General features: G+C 38.6%; 1 protein-coding gene across 1 annotated transcript; it reads left to right on the forward strand.

Moving 5' to 3' along the window:
* Positions 1 to 697: 697 nt before the first annotated feature.
* LOC134310871 (centrosome-associated protein CEP250) lies at positions 698 to 19,857 on the forward strand. The gene is made up of 23 exons (XM_062992591.1): positions 698 to 859; positions 1,248 to 1,305; positions 1,426 to 1,712; positions 1,905 to 2,002; positions 3,274 to 3,412; positions 4,888 to 5,007; positions 5,104 to 5,229; positions 5,321 to 5,425; positions 5,896 to 6,084; positions 6,232 to 6,461; positions 7,756 to 8,023; positions 12,276 to 12,343; positions 12,455 to 12,512; positions 12,605 to 12,712; positions 14,851 to 14,982; positions 15,094 to 15,167; positions 15,931 to 16,015; positions 16,117 to 16,183; positions 16,267 to 16,346; positions 16,793 to 16,885; positions 17,325 to 17,402; positions 17,508 to 17,573; positions 19,013 to 19,857. Exons 1-23 carry the CDS (start codon positions 698 to 700, stop codon positions 19,019 to 19,021), a joined length of 2,700 nt encoding a protein of 899 aa, XP_062848661.1. The 3' UTR covers positions 19,022 to 19,857.
* The last annotated feature ends 54 nt before the right edge of the window (positions 19,858 to 19,911 follow it).

Below are 19,911 nucleotides of genomic sequence, written 5' to 3' on the forward strand. Positions count from 1 at the left end.
TGGACACTGATTGTGTTCTGTATATGACAGTCACTATGGAGACCTGCTATCAAGGCCTGACTCTCAAAAGCCTGTTGGCAGATTAAAAAGTGAGCAGAGACATGAGCACTGACTGACGAAGAGGAACAATAAAGAGGAGAGAAGCTGAAACATACGGTAAACATGCTGAACAGGTTGTTCATATTATTGTTCATAATATTGTTCATGTAGTATTGTTATTATACAGTTGTTCTTGCCATTATTATTGGCATATGACATGGTTGTTCATCTGGTGAAGTGGGTGTTGAACAGCAGCAAAGGTCCTGGGCACCTGGATTTAAACCATGCATCAGATCAAGACTTTAATATTTTTTGGGACACCATGAGGTTTTACCTGGTTATCCAGTTGTTCCCTGCTAAAACATGCAGACTGGACTGAAGATGAATTTAGATGATTACAATATATGTTTTATTTTTGATGGGTAGGCTTAGCCCAGTTTATACAAGCCAACTAAGTCACTGTTTTTGTAGGGTGTTACCTTGCATTCTGGGTGTAAGAACTCTCCGCGCTGTGTGAAAAATTACTGGTGCAGGGTAGGGCTGGAAGAAACAAGCAACCATACGTCAACAACAACTCGCTCCCTTTTAAATATCTGACTTCAAACATTCTGCCCAGTACAGAATCTTCCTGTTTCCTTCATACAGGTCGATTTGGAACATGGCAGAGTGGAGCAAAAATAATAGACACACGACACACAGGGATGACTGGGAATGGGATTTTGGTCTTGGTACTCAAGATATTTGGAAGTCTTTCAGGTCGACAAGCCCCATCTCCTTTTCTGAGTTTGACTTGTTGGAGAAGTCCCTTTTTAAACCTCGGGTAAGTGCTGAAGAGACACCCAGACCCCAGTATTAACAACTCAACAAGTTTGATGTATTTTGAATTTCAGTTTACATGTAAGGTGCAAATATATGCAACATATCTATTGTTTTACCATGCCGTTTATACCGTTTATGTATTAAGGTTTAGTTGTTCATTCTACTTTAAATTACACTTCTTTGATGTTATATTCCAAACATTTGCAGATAATAAGTGCTCTAGCCTAATAAAAGATATTATTATAAATTGATATATTAATATGATGGAATATTTGGCACACACTGGTCTAACATAAGTATCTTGCAGTGATGCATCTATTTAATTTTATTTATTTATCTGTTTAAAAATTGCCTTCATAATCTCTAACGTGTTTCCATTTCTTTCTAAGTCCTCGGCATTAAGTGTGGGTTTACTTGGATCAGGTCATCACTCCAAAATCAGCACCAGGTTAATAATTTTGTTCTGTGATTTGGTGCTTTCAAAATATTTTTCTAATAATTCTAAGTTATATTGATACTTGATGTACTTGTCTGTGCTGTGTCATACAAATCATCCTGTGTGCATTTGCTCCATTGGCAGTCAGAGAAAGATGAAACAAAGCGAATTAAGTGGCAGTCAAAGATGGCAGTCTGTCTCACGTCTAGCGCCAGAGGGTGCCTCTCAAGCTCAGTCTTCCCAAGAGCTTGAGCTGCAAGCTGCACTGAAGGAAAGTAGCATACAAAGGACAGAGCTTGTCCAGAAGTTACGAGAGACCCACGGTCATCTGGACGCACAAACAGACCTCCTGAAGACTAAGGAGTCTCAGCTTCAACAGTGCCAGAGCACCACCCAGCTGCTGGAGCTCAGACATAAGGTTGGGATTGGGCAGGCAGCTTTCACACTCTGATTCCTTAGTGCTGAACTAAAATGTGTACAACTGTTGTCTGGCAACAGGCTTTCATAACCTTCATATAATCAAATGTAACGGTGACATACTTAAGGCAGAATATGTGATGGTGCACTAATTATGGATGGCTTCTTATTTGTGAATGTTTTGTCCCCACAGCAGCTGAAAAAGACTCTAAATGCTCTTGAGCAGCAGAAAAAGGCAGCTGACCTAAGCTGCGTTGAGGAGAGCAGTCACCTGGCAGAGCTGCAAGACAAGTGAATATTTATGCTTATCATTATAATTATGTTAAATTATAAATCATCAATTAAATTAAAGGAATACTCCTTTTTCATCTGGATATTTAAACCAATTATCTGTCTTTCTAAACCACTACTTTGCCTCAGTAGCAAACCGTGACTTTTAAACCTCGGCTCTCTTAACCCTCCTTCCCTCGTTTGAAATAAAACCTTGCCTTTATTACTTTGTTCTCTCCTAAAATAGTTAATTTCTTAAGCATAATGCAAGTTCTCCTTACAAATAATTGCATCATCACATAAGCACAGTGTGCAGTACACTGCACCCGCTGTTTCATTCTGTTCTCTTATATTCATATACTCTTAAATTAACAAAATGGACAGTTAAAGTAATTTTGTTTGCTTATTTTATATTTTTTCACTGAACATAAGAACAGCCAAAATGTGTGTGACATTACTATACTTAAACTTGTGTTGCACTTAAACATGTCCATGTAGAACCATAGCTATCAATAATTCTGCTGTTACATCCTTGTCCCCACAGTGGGGAAATTGTCATGAAGTTAGCGATAACAATGTTAAATTAATTTTTTATTATTTAATCAGCTCAGTGCTACAAAATATTGGTTATTAAATTGGTCTTATAAATACATCATCTTGTCATCTGGTTTCCAAATACTTCTGAGAGAAAATGTTGCTTATTTAATCTATCCAATTCATGTCGTTCAGTAATCTCATATTTTCTTTATCTTAATGGAACATCACTCTGTTTGACAGTTGCTTGATAATAAACTATGTCCCAAATCATAGTAGTGTAACAAGTAGGATGACAGCATGGAAACGACATCATTGCTGATTGCAGACTAAAATTCAATAGAAATATCAATGAAGAATACACATGCCCCGCATAAACTAATTACTGGCAGAAATCTGAGTGAATTACTCATGTTACAAATGATCTAACTATGGCCCACTGATTAAATAAATAGATTGCAACCAAAAATACAATCTCATTATTAAGTAATCATTGGTAATGCTAACCCAAAAAAATCTTACCTCTGGAAAAAAATCCCATCCCCATTTTAAAAACCATTATACTAATTTACAAAATTACAAATGTATAAACTTGTTCTAAAAAATATACAAGGTCTGTAAGTTTAAAAGGTTCCATTTTCTTTTAAGTATGAAATTCTTACCTGTTGTAATTTGCAATTACAAAGAGATTATTTTGAAAAACGTTTCTTTAAATAAGAGAAAAGTGCTTACATGTATTTACATGTTTTTGAATAAAGAGTGCTGCAGTTGGAGATGGACATTTTAAAAACCAAGTCAAGCATGGAGTCCAGGAGAACTGCTCAAGCATCAGCTTCACTACCAGACAGACAGCTCAACAATTCCATGCCCATGACAAAAGATAACCTCAACAGAGAGGTACAGTTTTTCAAGCATCATCATCAGAAAGAATAATATCATCACAAAGATGTATGCTAAATGATCAAAAATATATAGACACCCTTTCAATTAATGGGTAAGTTTTTCCATATTCATTAATAGAAGGTGTGTTTGTGGGTGTGAAATACACCGATCAGCCATAACATTAAAACCACCTCCTTGTTTCTACACTCACTGTCCATTTTATCAGCTCCACTTACCATATAGAAGCACTTTGTAGTTCTACAATTACTGACTGTAGTCCATCTGTTTCTCTGCATGCTTTGTTAACCCCCTTTCATGCTGTTCTTCAATGGTCAGAACTCTCCCAGGACCACTACAGAGTGTTAGTGTGTGTTGTGCTGGTATGAGTGGGTAAGACACAGCAGTGCTGATGGAGTTTTTAAACACCTCACTGTCACTGCTGGTCTGAGAATAGTCCACCAACCAAAAATATCCAGCCAACCACACCCCATTGGCATCGTCCTGTGACCACTAATGAAGGTCTAGAAGATGACCAACTCAAACAGCAGCAATAGATGAGCGATCGTCTCTGACTTTACATCTACAAGATGGACCAACTAGGTAGAAGTGTCTAATAGAGTGGACAGTGAGTGGACACGGTATTTAAAAACTCCAGCAGCGCTGCTGTGTCTGATCCACTCATACCCGCACAACACACACTAACACACCCCCACCATGTCAGTGTCACAGGAGGGCTAAGAATGATCTACCACCTAAATAATACCTGCTTTGTGGTGGTCCTGTTGGGGTCCTGACCATTGAAGAACAGGGTGAAAGCAGGCTAAAAAGGTATGTAGAGAAATAAATTGACTACAGTCAGTAATTGTAGAAATACAAAGTGCTTCTATATGGTAAGTGGAGCTGATAAAATAGACAGTGAGTGTAGAAACCAGGAGGTGGTTTTAATGGTATGGCTCATCGGTGACACAGTAGGTCATCCTGAGAGTGCCTTTCAATAGATGTAAAAGTGAATGTGGCACTATCATAGGATGCCACCTTGTTCAACAGGCCAGTTTATGGAATTTCTGCTTTGCTAGAGCTGCTGGCAACCATAAGTCCTGTTACAGGGAAGCATAAATATCTAGTATCTGCAACATCTTAGCCGCAAAGTGATGGACTGCAAAACTTACAGACAAACACTGATTCAGCACACACTGACATCCAGGCTGACTATGGACCAACATTAAAGCAAAAACTAAAAGAAAATCACTATGGCCTCACTAATATTCTTATGCTTAAATACAAGTGAATCCCAGCACTCTTTCTTCCAGATCAAGCTTTCTATTAACAGCCGCAAGGTGGAAACTCTATACAACTCTACACTGATGTTCATGGTGTTGGGTGTAATGTTTGGGTGCCAAGTGACTACATACGTTTGGTTATGTACATCTGTTATTTTACTGTTAAGTAGAGTTGTGTAGAATTGTGAAGCTGGTCTTTTACAGGGACAGAAAACTGCTGAGAAGGAAATTAAAAAGCTGAAAGAAGCTCTCAGAGAGTCAACAGAAAAAGCAAAACTCTTAGATGCTGAGAAGGACCATGCACTGAAACAACTAAACACATCTAAAGAGGTCAGTCAAAGCTAAGTCTTGTTAAGTTTAAAGGTTAAAACTTGTATGAAAAGTAAAACTTAATGTGCCTGTTCTCTTTTTTATGTTGTATTGTAGAGTCAGTGGAAGATATTGAACCAGATGGAGGAACTAAAGCAGAGGCTTAGCATGTCTAAGCAGGCCAAAAATGAGTTGCAGGATCAGCTCAGTGAAACTCACAGTCAATTTGGCCAGCTGGAACTGGTGAGAAATTGGCCAGCATAGACAATGTTTAATTTCTAGAAATATGCCCCAATTAACACACAACTGTTTGTACTTTAAAACATTTGCCCAGGAAAAAGACCTGCTCTCTACCAAAGCATTGCGACTGGAAGACAATATAGAGGATTTAAAGGCCAAGTTATCCTCAGCTTTATCTGACAAAGATAGACTTTTGCAGGTGAGTCTATAGTTTCTGCATTATTTTACTGTCTTAATGTATAGTTCAGTTCAGTATTACATTACATGAATAAAGTGCTTTATATGACTAAATCACAGCTACACTGGTGAGTTATATTAATTTGATTTATTAGTAGCATTTTTATCTATAACATACGGTAGCTCTGACAATAACAACTGACCTATAGGATTTAGAATAAAGCAAATAATATAATTTCAAATAGCAAAGTGGTTGCTAAATACCCTAGCCATAAAATAAACACAAAATTATGAGCTCTCCCCAAGAAAACTTATTATTATTATTATTTTTAATTAAGGGCAAATGCACAAAGTCACAATTTTCACTGGCTTTGAAATTGTTGTTTATTCCTTGCATGTACAGATATACTGAATATACTGATCACTGATGAGTACCAATAGACCAGAATAACACATAATTATGAAAACCCTTTTATTCTCTTGTGTATGTAGGAGAAGGCTGAGCTGCACCAGAAACTTAAAAGTCTGGAATTGCAGCTGCAAAGAGCACAGCTGGGCAAAGAAGGTTTTACTCAGCAAGTCTGTGAGCTACACTCTGACCTAGCTCAGGCCAAAAGCTTGGCCAGCCAACATCAACAGAGTGCCATACTAATGAAAGAAAAACTGCACTCAGTTAAACAGGTCAGGAAACATATTACTGTCAGACAAGGACATTATGTAAAAGAAATCCTGTTTAAAGAACACTAAATTATCAAGTTTAATTTATTTTAGACATTGTAGTTCAACCTAAATGGCAGCTGTAAGTTTCCTCTGAATATGTACATCCAGGTGAATGAGAATCTGTCAACAGAGCTGGCCACAGTCACAGAAAGGCTTCAGCTCACACTGCAGCAGCTACATGAACTGGAAGCAGAGAAACTGATCCATACCAATCAGATCACTGCACTGGAGGCTGAGCGGTTGCAGCTGATTAGTGAGAAGGAAGAACTGAAGGATGTGTTTGACCCAGGAGATCAAGAAGAGATTAGGAAGCTAAAGGTGCAATGCTGCCAACTCAGGTAAGACTTGAAAAAAAATCATAGTTCACTTTTGAGTTTAATTTATGACAACGCCACAACCAGTGATGGCATAGTTACCTTGAAAAAGTAATCTGATTACTGATTACTCCTTTAAAAAGTAACTTAGTTACTTTATGGATTACTTGATTTTAAAAGTAACTAAGTTAGATTACAATTTACTTTATTAGTTATATAATGCGGAATATTTCAAAGATATTCCTTTGCAATACTTTATCATTTGGCTGCCAACTTGTGTGTACTGATGAGACTCAATTGAATCCCAGAACATGCTAGTATGAATGCATGCAAAACAAATTTAAATTTTCTTTCAAGAATATGATACAGACTGACCAACACTATTACGCTAAATCAGCATTGAAAATTGACTTTACTTTTAATAGCCTTCTACAATGCTGGAGCTTCTTAAAACGGAAGATTTTCTTTTAAATAGAAGTGTTATTTACCTGCTATTAAATTGTTTTCCAACAAAATCCGCCCAATTTGGCGGATAATCGCCCAATCTGGCAACACTGGAATGCGCAGAGCCAACTGGCGCTTTTACTCGTAGCGCGCCACGAATACTACTAAATAGTTCTACTGTACTTCTGTAATGGTGTTGGGGATTGACATTTATGTTGAGTGTATTACTGCACTGTTTTGGTGAAGAACTACTCATCTGAGGTGCGCTGCTCCTGCGTGCAGAAATGCTTCCGCTAAAAAATTGCCGACTAAGCGGTGGTGGGGGGGCCAGGGGGGTGGCCGAAGATTACTTTATGGTGGCCATGGCAACCACTGGCCACCCCCTGGCTCCGCCCCTGCCAAGAAGAAAGCAAAAATATCTTTTCACTAAGGAAAATGACAAAAGTAGTAACGCACAGTAACTTGGATAAGTAACTTTAATCTGATTACTGGATTGGAAATAGTAACGCGTTAGATTACTCGTTACTGAAAAATGTGGTCAGATTAGAGTAACGCGTTACTAAGTAACGCGTTACAGACCATCAGTGGCCACAACTGTGTGTCAAGGAGAAAAAAAAAAATTGTCTTTTCTTTCTGGGTCAGAGGACTAAAAATGTGTACAGTCATTATCCAGTTACCAATGACTGTATAATAATTACTACAAATAGCCTTTGAGATTGAATTAGTAAATGTGTGAATGTGTGATCATCCTCATCAAAATGCAGCAGTTACTAAAGATGTAATTATTAATATTATTAGTACTATTATGTGATTAAGTAGTCATATTCTTGGTTATCTGATGACCCTGGATGTGTCTGTTTATTTTGTGAAATAGAAAATTCCAAGAGAGTTTAGAAGTTGAGAAGAAGGAGCTGGAGGCACACTGTCATGGTCTGGAAAAGAAAGTGCAGAATGTGGAGGCAGAGTATGGGCTTAAAGAGCAGGAACTTAATCGTGTGAAAGACAAGATGGAGCAGGAGAAAGAGGAGCTGAGGAAAGTGGCGGCTCACTGGAACGAACGATGGCTGGACGTGGCCATGACACTGCAGTCTACTCAGACACAGCTAGAGGAGGCCAAGAAACATCAGCAAGACTCGAGTGCAGTAAGGCTAACACCACTCACCACATTATTTATCTATGGTTATTTATTATGCACTTTGGAGGGTATCTTCAGGTATCTACCTGGTAGGGTGGCCAGATTCATAGTAACAAAAAGGAGGACATTACACCCCAAAAAGACGGTCATATTAGGAACAGGGGGACATGCTACTGCAACACACAGAATGAATTCAGAACCCATATAACAGAGTTTTTGACCAATTTAAGCAAGAATTCTATAACAAATGACTGTTTTACTCACTAAATGTTGTGTCTACTTTTTATATTTAAGTCCGTTCCTCGCTGCCTCAAAAGTTTACTTTTTGGCATTTTCACCGCGTTCCTGATCATGAGAGCCGAGTGCTGACTCAGGTAGAGGTGTTTACAGATTAGAGCGGGCGGGCGAAATTCAACCACCCAATCACAGACTAGCATTTAGAGGGCGGACCTTCTCCGATTGGCCAGTGGTAGCTCTATAAGGAGTCAAATGAGGCTGTTAAACCAATGAAATACAAAGCATTTGTTTCAGACTCAGACTCAGACTCAGCTTTATTGTCATTCAACCACGTACATGATAGAACGAAATACAGTTTCCCAGGTCTCGGTGTGTGTGACATGAAGGAAATAAAATAGAATAAAATATAGAATAATATAGAATAAACTATGATAAGTAATAAAAATTTAGAACAAACTGAGAAACTAAAAAGAGTACAAGTACAAAGTATTTACAAGTATTGCACAACAACTGCAGCAGCTCATACTTACTAAAGTGCATGATTTCAAAGGTGTAGCAGCAAAAACTAGCAGCAACAATCCCAAGATTGTCAAAGTGACAGTGTGCCAGTTGTGTCCAGTATGGTAGATTGTGTTGATAAGATGATCAGTATATGGGGAGTAGAAGAGTTCAACAGTCTGACTGCATCTGGGTAGAAGCTGTTTTTCAGTCTAGATGTTTTTACCTGGATGCAGCGCAGCCTCCTTCCGAAGGGAAGGGGGGTGAAAAGTCCATGTGCAGGGTGGGTGGGGTCACGGAGGATGCAGGTGGCTCTTTCCCTACATCTGGTTGTGTAAATGTCACTGATGGGTGGTAGGTTTTGACATGTACCTGAGCCAATGGCAAATAATATTGATCAAAAATGAAACCAGTTCGCTCCAAAAGGAGGATTTTTAAGTGTCCGTTAGTGATGGGAATTTCGGCTCCTTTTAGAGAGCCGGTTCTTTTGGCTCGGCTCACTAAAAAGAGCCGGCTCTTTCGGCTACCAAGTGGCTCCTTAGATTTTTTTGTTGCTTAAATTAATTTATTACCAAATTACATGTAAAATGAATTACTAATGTAACAATTTTTTTTTATTATTTAAATTGCTTTATTTATATACTCAACATGGAACAGAGTACTACAACAATAAATTATAAAATACAAAAACAAAATACCCATCTCAGTTAGACAAAAAGATCTGATTGTGTATATTATTTGTACATTTGCATCTAGAGTGGGATGGCACGGTGGCTAAGTGGGTAGCATTGTTGCCTCACGGCAAGAAGGTCCTGGGTTCGATCCCCAGGTGGGGCGGTCCGGGTCCTTTCTTTGTGGAGTTTGCATGTCTTTCCCGTGTCCGCGTGGGTTTCCTCCGGGTGCTCCGGTTTCCTCCCACAGTCCAAAGACATGCAAGTGAGGTGAACGTTCCTGTCATGAATGTAACCAAAGTGTAAAACGTGACGTTAAAATCCTAATAAAAAAAATAAATAATAAACAAGCATCTAGAGTGAAACAACACAACATCAACGAAGCATCACTCAACAAAATATAAATGAAAATGTGCAAAACAAAAAGAAAATCCAGGTGAAAGCATTCAGGTGACAGTATTTGTAAGTATTTAGTGAAGATTGGCATTCAGAAAAACCAAGGAGCTCATCTTTGATGGGTTGATCCTGTTTCTCCTTTCTGTTATGATCTGCCCTGCCCGGGCAAGGACGGATTAAGGATAGTCTGGGCCCCTGGGCAAAGATTTCATCTGAAAAAAAATTCATCTGCCAGGCTCATGTTCAGATCTGAAGGATATGCTGCAGCGAGTGAGTTAGCCTTTAAAGTGAGCTCACTGTTGGACATATTGTCAGGCATGAAAAGAACATCAAATAGCTCAGTTAAGTGTGTGTATGAATTCAAACTGCTTGAAATTGCTTGTCTTAAATTTAAATAATTGCAAAATTGCTAAATTAATTTGTGTCTCTGCGCTTAAGAGAAATTGAACATAATAATTTTGAAACAATACAAATTCAGAAACATTAAGTAAGGGCCTGAATCGCATATTTGCAACAAAACGTCTGTTATGAAATATGGTAGCTTGCCTGGCAATTTGTAGGTCCCTAGAAAGTCAAGGAGCCATGGTAAACAACTTCTATGGAAGTCAAGGGCCCCATAGCAGGGGCCCTCGTGATCAAGGGCCCTCTAATGGTATGCCCTGCTCTTCTCTAGGGCCCCCTGGTAGGGGCTCTCATAACCAGGGCCCTCTAAAAATATGCCCCCCTCTTTCCTAGGACCCCTAATAGCCAGAAGTCGAAGTCAGAGCAGTGCCACAACGCCTCATCCATTTTCATAAGGGGCCCAAAAGCATGGCTAGGGCCCAAAAGCATGGCTAGGGCCCCCAAAAGCATGGCTAGGGGCCCCAAAAGCATGGCTAGGGGCCCCAAAAGCATGGCTAGGGCCCCCAAGAGGCCCTGGGGTCAAAGTCCCTAATAGTCAGAGGATCCTTAAAATGGAGGGCCCTCGGAAATAAAAATATATTGTATCATAAATGTTGATAGGCCCGGTCAGTAATCCAGCCATGGATGTGGGTAGACTGAACACTTGGTCTCCCACCACTCATTTTCCTCACCTTTCCAGCGTGTAATGCCTGGCTGTGTAAAGCGCTGAGTTCTCTCTCTCTCTCTCTCTCTCTCTCTCCCTCTCCCTCCTGTTCGTGTGCACGCTGTCTGTGTGTGTGTGTGTGTGTGTAACCCCTCCCCTCCTGCTCAGTGTAATTACACAAACGCCACCACGTATCTTGACCAATCACGTGCGGTTTTGACAGAAAAAAAACTGAAAAAAACGAATCGGCTCCCAATCAGGAGCCGGATCCCGTCGTTCACTTTAAAGAGCCGGCTCTTAGAGCTGGATCGTTCGCGACCGACCCATCACTAGTGTCCGTCCTAGCGTTGCGTGAATGGAGGACTGGCAGCTGAAAAGCCGGACTGTCCGGCCTAAAACCGGACGTTGCCACCCTACTACCTGGTGATGTTCAGTTGTACCAGTTCACTTACTAAATCCTCTGATAGTCCTTCTTTTTTTGACCCACTTTTTAGTCAGTTGCATTAACCAATGCATGCTTTCTCTGATAAGCTTACAATTTCACACTACACCATAAATGTTTATGGGATTTAAATCAGGGAATGGCCAACTACACCCTTTTAGAAAACTTTTTATTTGAAGTTGTCTTAGATTACATTTTCTGGCCATCTTTCCTACAGTATATCCTGGTACATTACTGTAATCATGAAGCTGTGTAATGCCTTAGTATTATTTGCAGAGAAGCAGCCCCATACTGTATTATGATACTCTGAACTGCATACTTTTCTTTGGGTATGATGTTTTTGAGATAATTAATAACTTTGTCACTTCTTTATCTGCACTACAATTGCTACTTGCTGGGTGAAATCTCCTATTAAATATCAACATCTTTTATAATGTAATCAGGTGCAGTTGGTGCAGTTTTTTAAATTGATATACATAAGTAGACATATTGATACATTCTTTATATAATTTGGTATCTGAATAAATTTTTAAACTGTAGATATACACTGTGTGTGTGTGTGTGTGTGTTTGCATTCAGTGTTTCATTGATATCTTGAACCCCAAATCAGAAAAAGTTGGCTCAGTAAACCTTACTGTAAAAAAATGCAACAACGACAATCCTGTACTGTTGCACACCTTATGACGTGTTTGCAGAAAAAATGGGACAAAATAACACCTGAAACACTTCATCACTTGGTATAATCGGTGCCAAAACATGCTGTGAGAAGAAACTCTACAAAGTGGTAAATGCTTTACTGTCCCAACTTTTTTTGGAATGTGTAGTAGGCCTGAAATGCAGGAATGGATGTACATTTACAAATGAAATTAAGCTGGCCAGACAAAACATGAAATATTTGGGGATTTGGGGTTGTAGTTAGTCATTTTTAATATTTTTTTATAATTAAAAAGATTTGAATGTGTGTCCTCAGCTGAGGGAAGAGGCAGCTGGAATGGCCAGTAAGGTGCAAGCACTTGAAACAGATGTAAAGGACAGCCAGTGAGTATCTACATGCAGCATTTTGTATTTCATTTGCATATTGCATTTTTCTCTTAAACACAGTTGATGCTAATGCCTGTGGTTTTAGTGAGGCATATTTTTTCTCATTAGGCATCTGATCCACAGCTTGCTTGATGAAAAAAAACACCTTGAAACAGAGCTGGCCAGAGTAAAGTTATATAATATACATACATACATACCATTACTATTCCACAGTTAAAGTAGTAAATACTTAGTATGGTTTCATAATTATTGGTACAGATAAAAGCTGGTACTTTGGAACAATTGGAGCTCGATGCCTGCAGGCAGCACTTGGACGTAGAGCAGAATGAAAGCCAGACTTCGCAGCAGAGGATGATGGAAAACCCAGTATGTATTTTGGATGCCCTATGTGCTTGTTCTCTCATACACACTACACACTGTTTATATTTACATATACAGTGTATCACAAAAGTGAGTACACCCCTCACATTTCTGCAGATATTTAAGTATATCTTTTCATGGGACAACACTGACAAAATGACACTTTGACACAATGAAAAGTAGTCTGTGTGCAGCTTATATAACAGTGTAAATTTATTCTTCCCTCAAAATAACTCAATATACAGCCATTAATGTCTAAACCACCGGCAACAAAAGTGAGTACACCCCTAAGAGACTACACCCCTAAATGTCCAAATTGAGCACTGCTTGTCATTTTCCCTCCAAAATGTCATGTGATTTGTTAGTGTTACTAGGTCTCAGGTGTGCATAGGGAGCAGGTGTGTTCAATTTAGTAGTACAGCTCTCACACTCTCTCATACTGGTCACTGAAAGTTCCAACATGGCACCTCATGGCAAAGAACTCTCTGAAGATCTTAAAAGACGAATTGTTGCGCTACATGAAGATGGCCAAGGCTACAAGAAGATTGCCAACACCCTGAAACTGAGCTGCAGCACAGTGGCCAAGATCATCCAGCGTTTTAAAAGAGCAGGGTCCACTCAGAACAGACCTCGCGTTGGTCGTCCAAAGAAGCTGAGTGCACGTGCTCAGCGTCACATCATACTGCTGTCTTTGAAAGATAGGCGCAGGAGTGCTGTCAGCATTGCTGCAGAGATTGAAAAGGTGGGGGGTCAGCCTGTCAGTGCTCAGACCATACGCCGCACACTACATCAAATTGGTCTGCATGGCTGTCACCCCAGAAGGAAGCCTTTTCTGAAGTCTCTACACAAGAAAGCCCGCAAACAGTTTGCTGAAGACATGTCAACAAAGGACATGGATTACTGGAACCATGTCTCATGGTCTGATGAGACCAAGATTAATTTGTTTGGTTCAGATGGTCTCAAGCATGTGTGGCGGCAATCAGGTGAGGAGTACAAAGATAAGTGTGTCATGCCTACAGTCAAGCATGGTGGTGGGAATGCCATGGTCTGGGGCTGCATGAGTGCAGCAGGTGTTGGGGAGTTACATTTCATTGAGGGACACATGAACTCCAATATGTACTATGAAATACTGAAGCAGAGCATGATCCCCTCCCTCCGGAAACTGGGTCGCAGGGCAGTGTTCCAGCATGATAATGACCCCAAACACACCTCTAAGACGACCACTGCTTTATTGAAGAGGCTGAGGGTAAAGGTGATGGACTGGCCAAGCATGTCTCCAGACCTAAACCCAATAGAACATCTTTGGGGCATCCTCAAGCGGAAGGTGGAGGAGCGCAAAGTCTCGAATATCCGCCAGCTCCGTGATGTCGTCATGGAGGAGTGGAAAAGCATTCCAGTGGCAACCTGTGAAGCTCTGGTAAACTCCATGCCCAGGAGAGTTAAGGCAGTTCTGGGAAATAATGGTGGCCACACAAAATATGGACACTTCAGGAACTTTCACTAAGGGGTGTACTCACTTTTGTTGCCGGTGGTTTAGACATTAATGGCTGTATATTGAGTTATTTTGAGGGAAGAATAAATTTACACTGTTATATAAGCTGCACACAGACTACTTTTCATTGTGTTAAAGTGTCATTTTGTCAGTGTTGTCCCATGAAAAGATATACTTAAATATCTGCAGAAATGTGAGGGGTGTACTCACTTTTGTGATACACTGTATGGCATTTAGCAGAAGCTTTTGTCTAACTTACAATTGTAAGCAATCGAGGGTTAAGTGCCTTGCTCAGGGGCCCAGCAGTGGCAAATTGGCATGGGTTGGTCATAAGCAAACTACCTTCTGGTCACTAATACAGTATGTTAACCCCTGAGTTACCCCTGCTACCAGTGATACATGCCTTATGCAGCATTTAACCTATCATTGTCATTTTAATCTGTAGTCAGCTGTGGTTGGGAGTCTAAGAGAGCATAATTAGCCCTGCTGTCTGGGGTAGAAGAACAGTATTTCTTTTTTTCAGTATTTCTTTTTTTATAATGTTGCATAAGCAGCAATGAAAGCTGACTTCACACGAAATGTGTTAGCCTTCCTTTCAAGATCAGCAGCTGTTGAATGATGGTAGGTAATATCACTGTCATGCTGGCTATAGGCATCTTTGGAAGACGTTAATGCGGAGCTAGTGCAGCTAAAGGCTGAATTACAGAATGTGTGGGACATGCTAAAGAGCCGTGACACTGAGCTGGAGGTACAACAGCAGGAGCTACAATCTGCTCTTGACCAGGTGAATGTTATCTTAACAACTGGATAAAACAAAATAATACATTAAATGTGAAGTAAAGAAATATTGTCACAATTTGTCAATATTATCCATTCAATATTTAATTTATTATAGGTGACCCAGCAGAGCAGCGAGGTACAGAGACTGGAACAGCAACTGGCTAAGAAAAATCAGGAACTAAAAGAAAGGTGCATACATTTTACCAGACAGTAGTAGAAACTAATTTCACAGGCAACAAAATCTTATAAGAGTTCTTTTTTGTCCTGCACATCTGTAGGGTGTGGCTGATTACCACAATCATTTCAACACATTACCTTTTATTCTAAAAATTATTTTAAAAACTCTGTTACATATTATATACCTTAATGACTCTGTATGATAGACTGTTTGGATATATAGTTTAGTAAGTATATAGAGAGTTTGGTCATCCATACATGATAAAACTCTCTGTAAAAGGCACCCAGATGGTGCAGCAGGATATTTTTGCAAGCACACCAGCGTTGGAATACTAAACTCTCTGAGTTCGAATGTCAGCTCTGCTACCAGTCGACTGGGTGCGAGACTGGCCTCACATGCAATGTACGGGCGAATAAAAAAGGGAGCGAATTGGGTCCCCAGCAGCGGTAGACTAATTGACTATGCTAAATTTCTAAGGAAAAACTCCCTTAAAATTACAGGAAAAAACCTTGAGAGGAGCAGGGACCCATCCTCCTTGGGTGGCCTGGAGAATAATTTGAATAAATAGGATTTGAATAAATAGAATTTTAAGAAAAGGGAGAAAATGCATAAATAAAATAATAAAAGATTTTGCATAATTATATACTGCCTGTGCCTAATTTTTCTTATACTTATTTTTTGACTGTATCAGTTGATCAGAGACTACAGATGGGGTTAATATAAAGAAAGTTAAAACACTGGAGTGTTTCTTTAATTGTCAGTATGTCTCTTTAGGGATCTTGCTCTTAAGGATTTGATGAGACAGGGAGGCACAGTAAAAAAACAGACCCAAGAGAAGATACCAGCTCTAAAAAATGAGGTACAGAAGTTGCAATGGGATGGTAAGGCTAAACGAAAGCATTGTAATAGTAAGCATCAACTAGATTTATATAAAGTATTTTCTTATATCTCCTCATGCAGCTTAGTGGAAATAAAGATCTGGATACTGATGAGAAGCTGAATTCCTTCAAAAATATGCAGCTGAATGGTAAATTTTCTAATTAAATATAAAACAAAGCCAGGGCCTCAGTAAAAACACAGGCTTGGATTATGTTGTGGGCTGTGTTACAGAGACTAAGAGGACAGCTGAAGAGCAGAGACAGGACACTGAGGATCTACAGAACTCACTTAGTCGTAAACCTTCCCAAAAGGTAATGGCTACAAACAACATTCAGACTCCAGTGGTTTACTTTTATACAACCCTAAATCAGAAAAAGATGGGACAGTATGTAAAATGCACATAAATAAAAACACAGTATTTCTTACATTTACCTTGACTTTTACTTCACTGCAGACAGTATGAAACCAATATATTTCATGTTTGGTCTGCTCAACTTCATTTCATTTGTTAATATACATCTATTTCTGCAACACATTCTAAAAAAGTTGGAAGGGTAAAATATTTACTACTTTGTAATTTTGCCATTTTTTCCTCACAACACATAAAAGATGTTTTGGCACCAAGGATACCAAGAGATGAAGTGTTTCATGTGACTTTTTGTCCCATTCTTCCTGCAAACACATCTTAAGATGTTGGGTTTTACCTGCGTGTATGTTTAAAAATAGTTTATTTTAACCCATCTTCTCTTTTGCCCAGATTAAAGAGGAAAGGAAATCTCCAACATTAAACAGAAAGGAGAAATCTGACCTCATAGACCCTAATCAACAGAGAAGGCTAATCACTGAACAGGTAAAGAATACTGCAAATAAGTAAACAGTAATGTTTGGCTCAGTACTACAAATAATGATGATGCATTGACGTTCAAATGCTATGATAGTTGAGGGTGTTTAGATTTTGTAAAAATATATAAACAAATTCCAACCAAGTTTAATAAGTTTACATGGTCTTGTTATTGTTTAATTTTAAACAGTAATACAAAATTTAAATCACATTAGTATTGGGTGGCGGTTCAGATAGGCAGAAAAGGCAACTACCCAGAGCAACACCTGTGGTTGGGGCATGTTGTCATTCAGATCTTGATCAGATCGGGGTTGTGCCACCAAAAGTGGATACACAATCAGAAAATTGGAAATGATTTGATTGGTAGATAAAGGGGGGAATCAGAAAACAAATTGCAGCCATAATTTATGCCTTCTAATGTGTTATTGTGTAATAATTTCTTCACTAGCTGAAGACACTGTTTAAAGAGAGGGAGCAGACAGGACAGGTCTTGGACCAGAGCTCAAAGTCTCTTAAAATTAACAAGGTAGGTCCAGTTATATGACATTATAAAAATTATTAATTGTAGACACATTGCTGGTACTGTACTGCATCAGTGTAAATAACCACTTATAGTTTTATTCCCTAACAGCTGCAGGAGCAAGGAGAACATGCTGTAGCTCAGGAGTCACAGGAACTTAACTGTAGCACTACCAATGTAAGTAATGGCAACAATACTGGCTAGTGCTATATTTAAATGATGATAATGAAACAATGTCATGCTAAATCTGATTTATACATTGTGGCTATGAATAAATAGCTTGTAGCTTACTCATTTTTATTTGGTGTACTTACAGTATACTACCACATACAGTGTTGTGAATAAGTAACTATCCCCAATGTAATTGCATATTTGTCACTCTAAATTATGAATCAATAAATACATTACACAAAAAGAACTTGGGTAAGAACACAACACACTTAAAACTAAATTGTATATAATGAACACCATTAATGTTATTAATGTGAAAAAGTAATTTATCCTGCAGACATCTCTAGCCTCAGTTATGTAAATGTTTATAATTCCACAAATAGGATTCTTGAGAGGGTAGCAAGGAGGGAAACCACTGATACAAAACTAGAAACAGGGGTAAACTGAACACTCCCAAAAGTGACTGGCCTACTAAAATTCCTAAAAGAGCACCTCAGGGTAAATTGCAAGGTAAATATAGGTTTTACCAGAAGGAGCATAAAGGCTAATGAATCATCTTGACTTATGACTCAAAGGCCTTTTGGAATAATGTTTTGTGGGCCAGTGAGTTGAAAGAGATGGGTCCTCTAACAGCTGTTGTAAAACCAATACAGTATAGGAACATCATTCCAAAAGTCAAAACCAAAGCCATAATCACACCATATATTAGGGGAACATGCCCCCAAATCTTTAGATATGCTCAAAATTCCCCTCCACAATATACAGATGTAAAAATAATAAATACACATATTCCACTTAATAGCTTTGTGTAATGTTAGAATTCATCAGTGTTTCCATCAGTTGTTGATATTGCAGGAATGTTTCAGAATGGCAAACAACCCCCCCAATGTTTGATTTATGGCTACGGCCTTAGTCAAAACTGTTTCAACACCTGGGTGACTGGGTGTCAAAATTGTATAATTGTGATGAAGCTCAAGCTCAATTGGGTTATTCTACAATAAAATAATTTGAATTAATAAAACAAGTTTATCTTTAACTAGCTCTAAATAACGTTTTGGACTGGCTGTATCATAGATCTAACTTGAACCGAATGAAAAAGTTTATGCTTAAACATGCGACAAACTTTGTTTCTTAATGATGTAAATGACCTTGCCTGAAGCGTTTGGTTGCAGTTGTTGTTATTAAAGCAGGCACAAACTTTTATCAGGTTTTGAGGGGCAATTACCTTTTTACAGTCAGTTGATGTTGGATAACTTACTTTTTCTTCAATAGATAAAACAATTATTCAAAACGTTTGAATTTGCTAAGATTGTTTTGTCTTACATCAACAATTGTGACAAATATGCAACACTGCAAGAAATCTAAAAGGGGCAAATACTTTTTACAGCACTGTGTAGAAGTTTTATTACTGTGGGTCCTGTAGCTATACTGCTCTGTTGTTACAGTCCCACTGAAGTGTCTGCATCAAATCCAAGATTCAGGAGTTCCATTAAGGTGTAGTGAGAAGACTTCACCAGCTCATCAACTGTTACCAAGTTATATTTACAAGAAAGAGAATGCAACAGTGTTAACCAGATAATTGGAGAAATGTGACTCAAGGCTGGAGGGGGAGAAGAAGGATAAGGAGGATGCCTTTACTCAGGCTTGTGAGGAAGACATTAATAGTGATAGGTTTAATTAGAAGTTAGATGTAATTAATAGATTTACCTTAACAAAATGTTTCCAATTGTGTTATGTTACAGATCTTTACAGGTTACATGTATCTTTATTTGTACAAAATATATGTTAAATAATCGGATTTACCTTTGAAGTTTTAACATTACAATGACCATAAAGAATTCCAAATCTACAAGCCTTATACTCTACAAGTTTTACTGTTAAACACAAGGCTTATGTATGTTTATGCTTGTTTTTTTATTTTATTTTCATTTAACAGTGAGAGACAATGTTAATGCTTGTTTTTTTTAATCTAATTTTATTTTCGTTTTAACAGTGAGAAGTATAATGTTTATGCTTGTTTTTATTTAATTTTTATCAGCCTCTTTATCCTGGTCAGAATCGCAGCAGGTCCAGTTCCACTGGGAAACACTACCCTGGACAGGCTGCCATACAGTGCATGTTTAAAATCCATTTATTTCTTTACAATGCAAAGCAGGATTACACCTTTCATACTTACTTTACACATCAAAAAATGATCACAGCATGCACAGGGTGCCAAACATTTGCATCCAACTACAAATGCATAACCGTCTGCTTGAAGAATTTAAATAAAGGACAATTTTTAACCACGGTTACAGAAACTCCCATTATTAATAAAATGTATTTGTTTTGTTTTTTTTTGCAG

Source organism: Trichomycterus rosablanca, chromosome 1 (genome assembly GCF_030014385.1).
Source record: "Trichomycterus rosablanca isolate fTriRos1 chromosome 1, fTriRos1.hap1, whole genome shotgun sequence".
NCBI classification, from domain to species: Eukaryota; Metazoa; Chordata; class Actinopteri; order Siluriformes; family Trichomycteridae; genus Trichomycterus; species Trichomycterus rosablanca.

Bases quoted from the DNA above. Each gene is read 5' to 3' on its own strand.
- LOC134310871 (XM_062992591.1), top strand. From the start codon at position 698: ATGGCAGAGTGGAGCAAAAATAATAGACACACGACACACAGGGATGAC. The intron at 12,713-14,850 runs GTATGTATTTTG...TGCTGGCTATAG, and splicing joins AGAGGATGATGGAAAACCCA to GCATCTTTGGAAGACGTTAA. The intron at 16,016-16,116 runs GTACAGAAGTTG...CTCCTCATGCAG, and splicing joins TACCAGCTCTAAAAAATGAG to CTTAGTGGAAATAAAGATCT.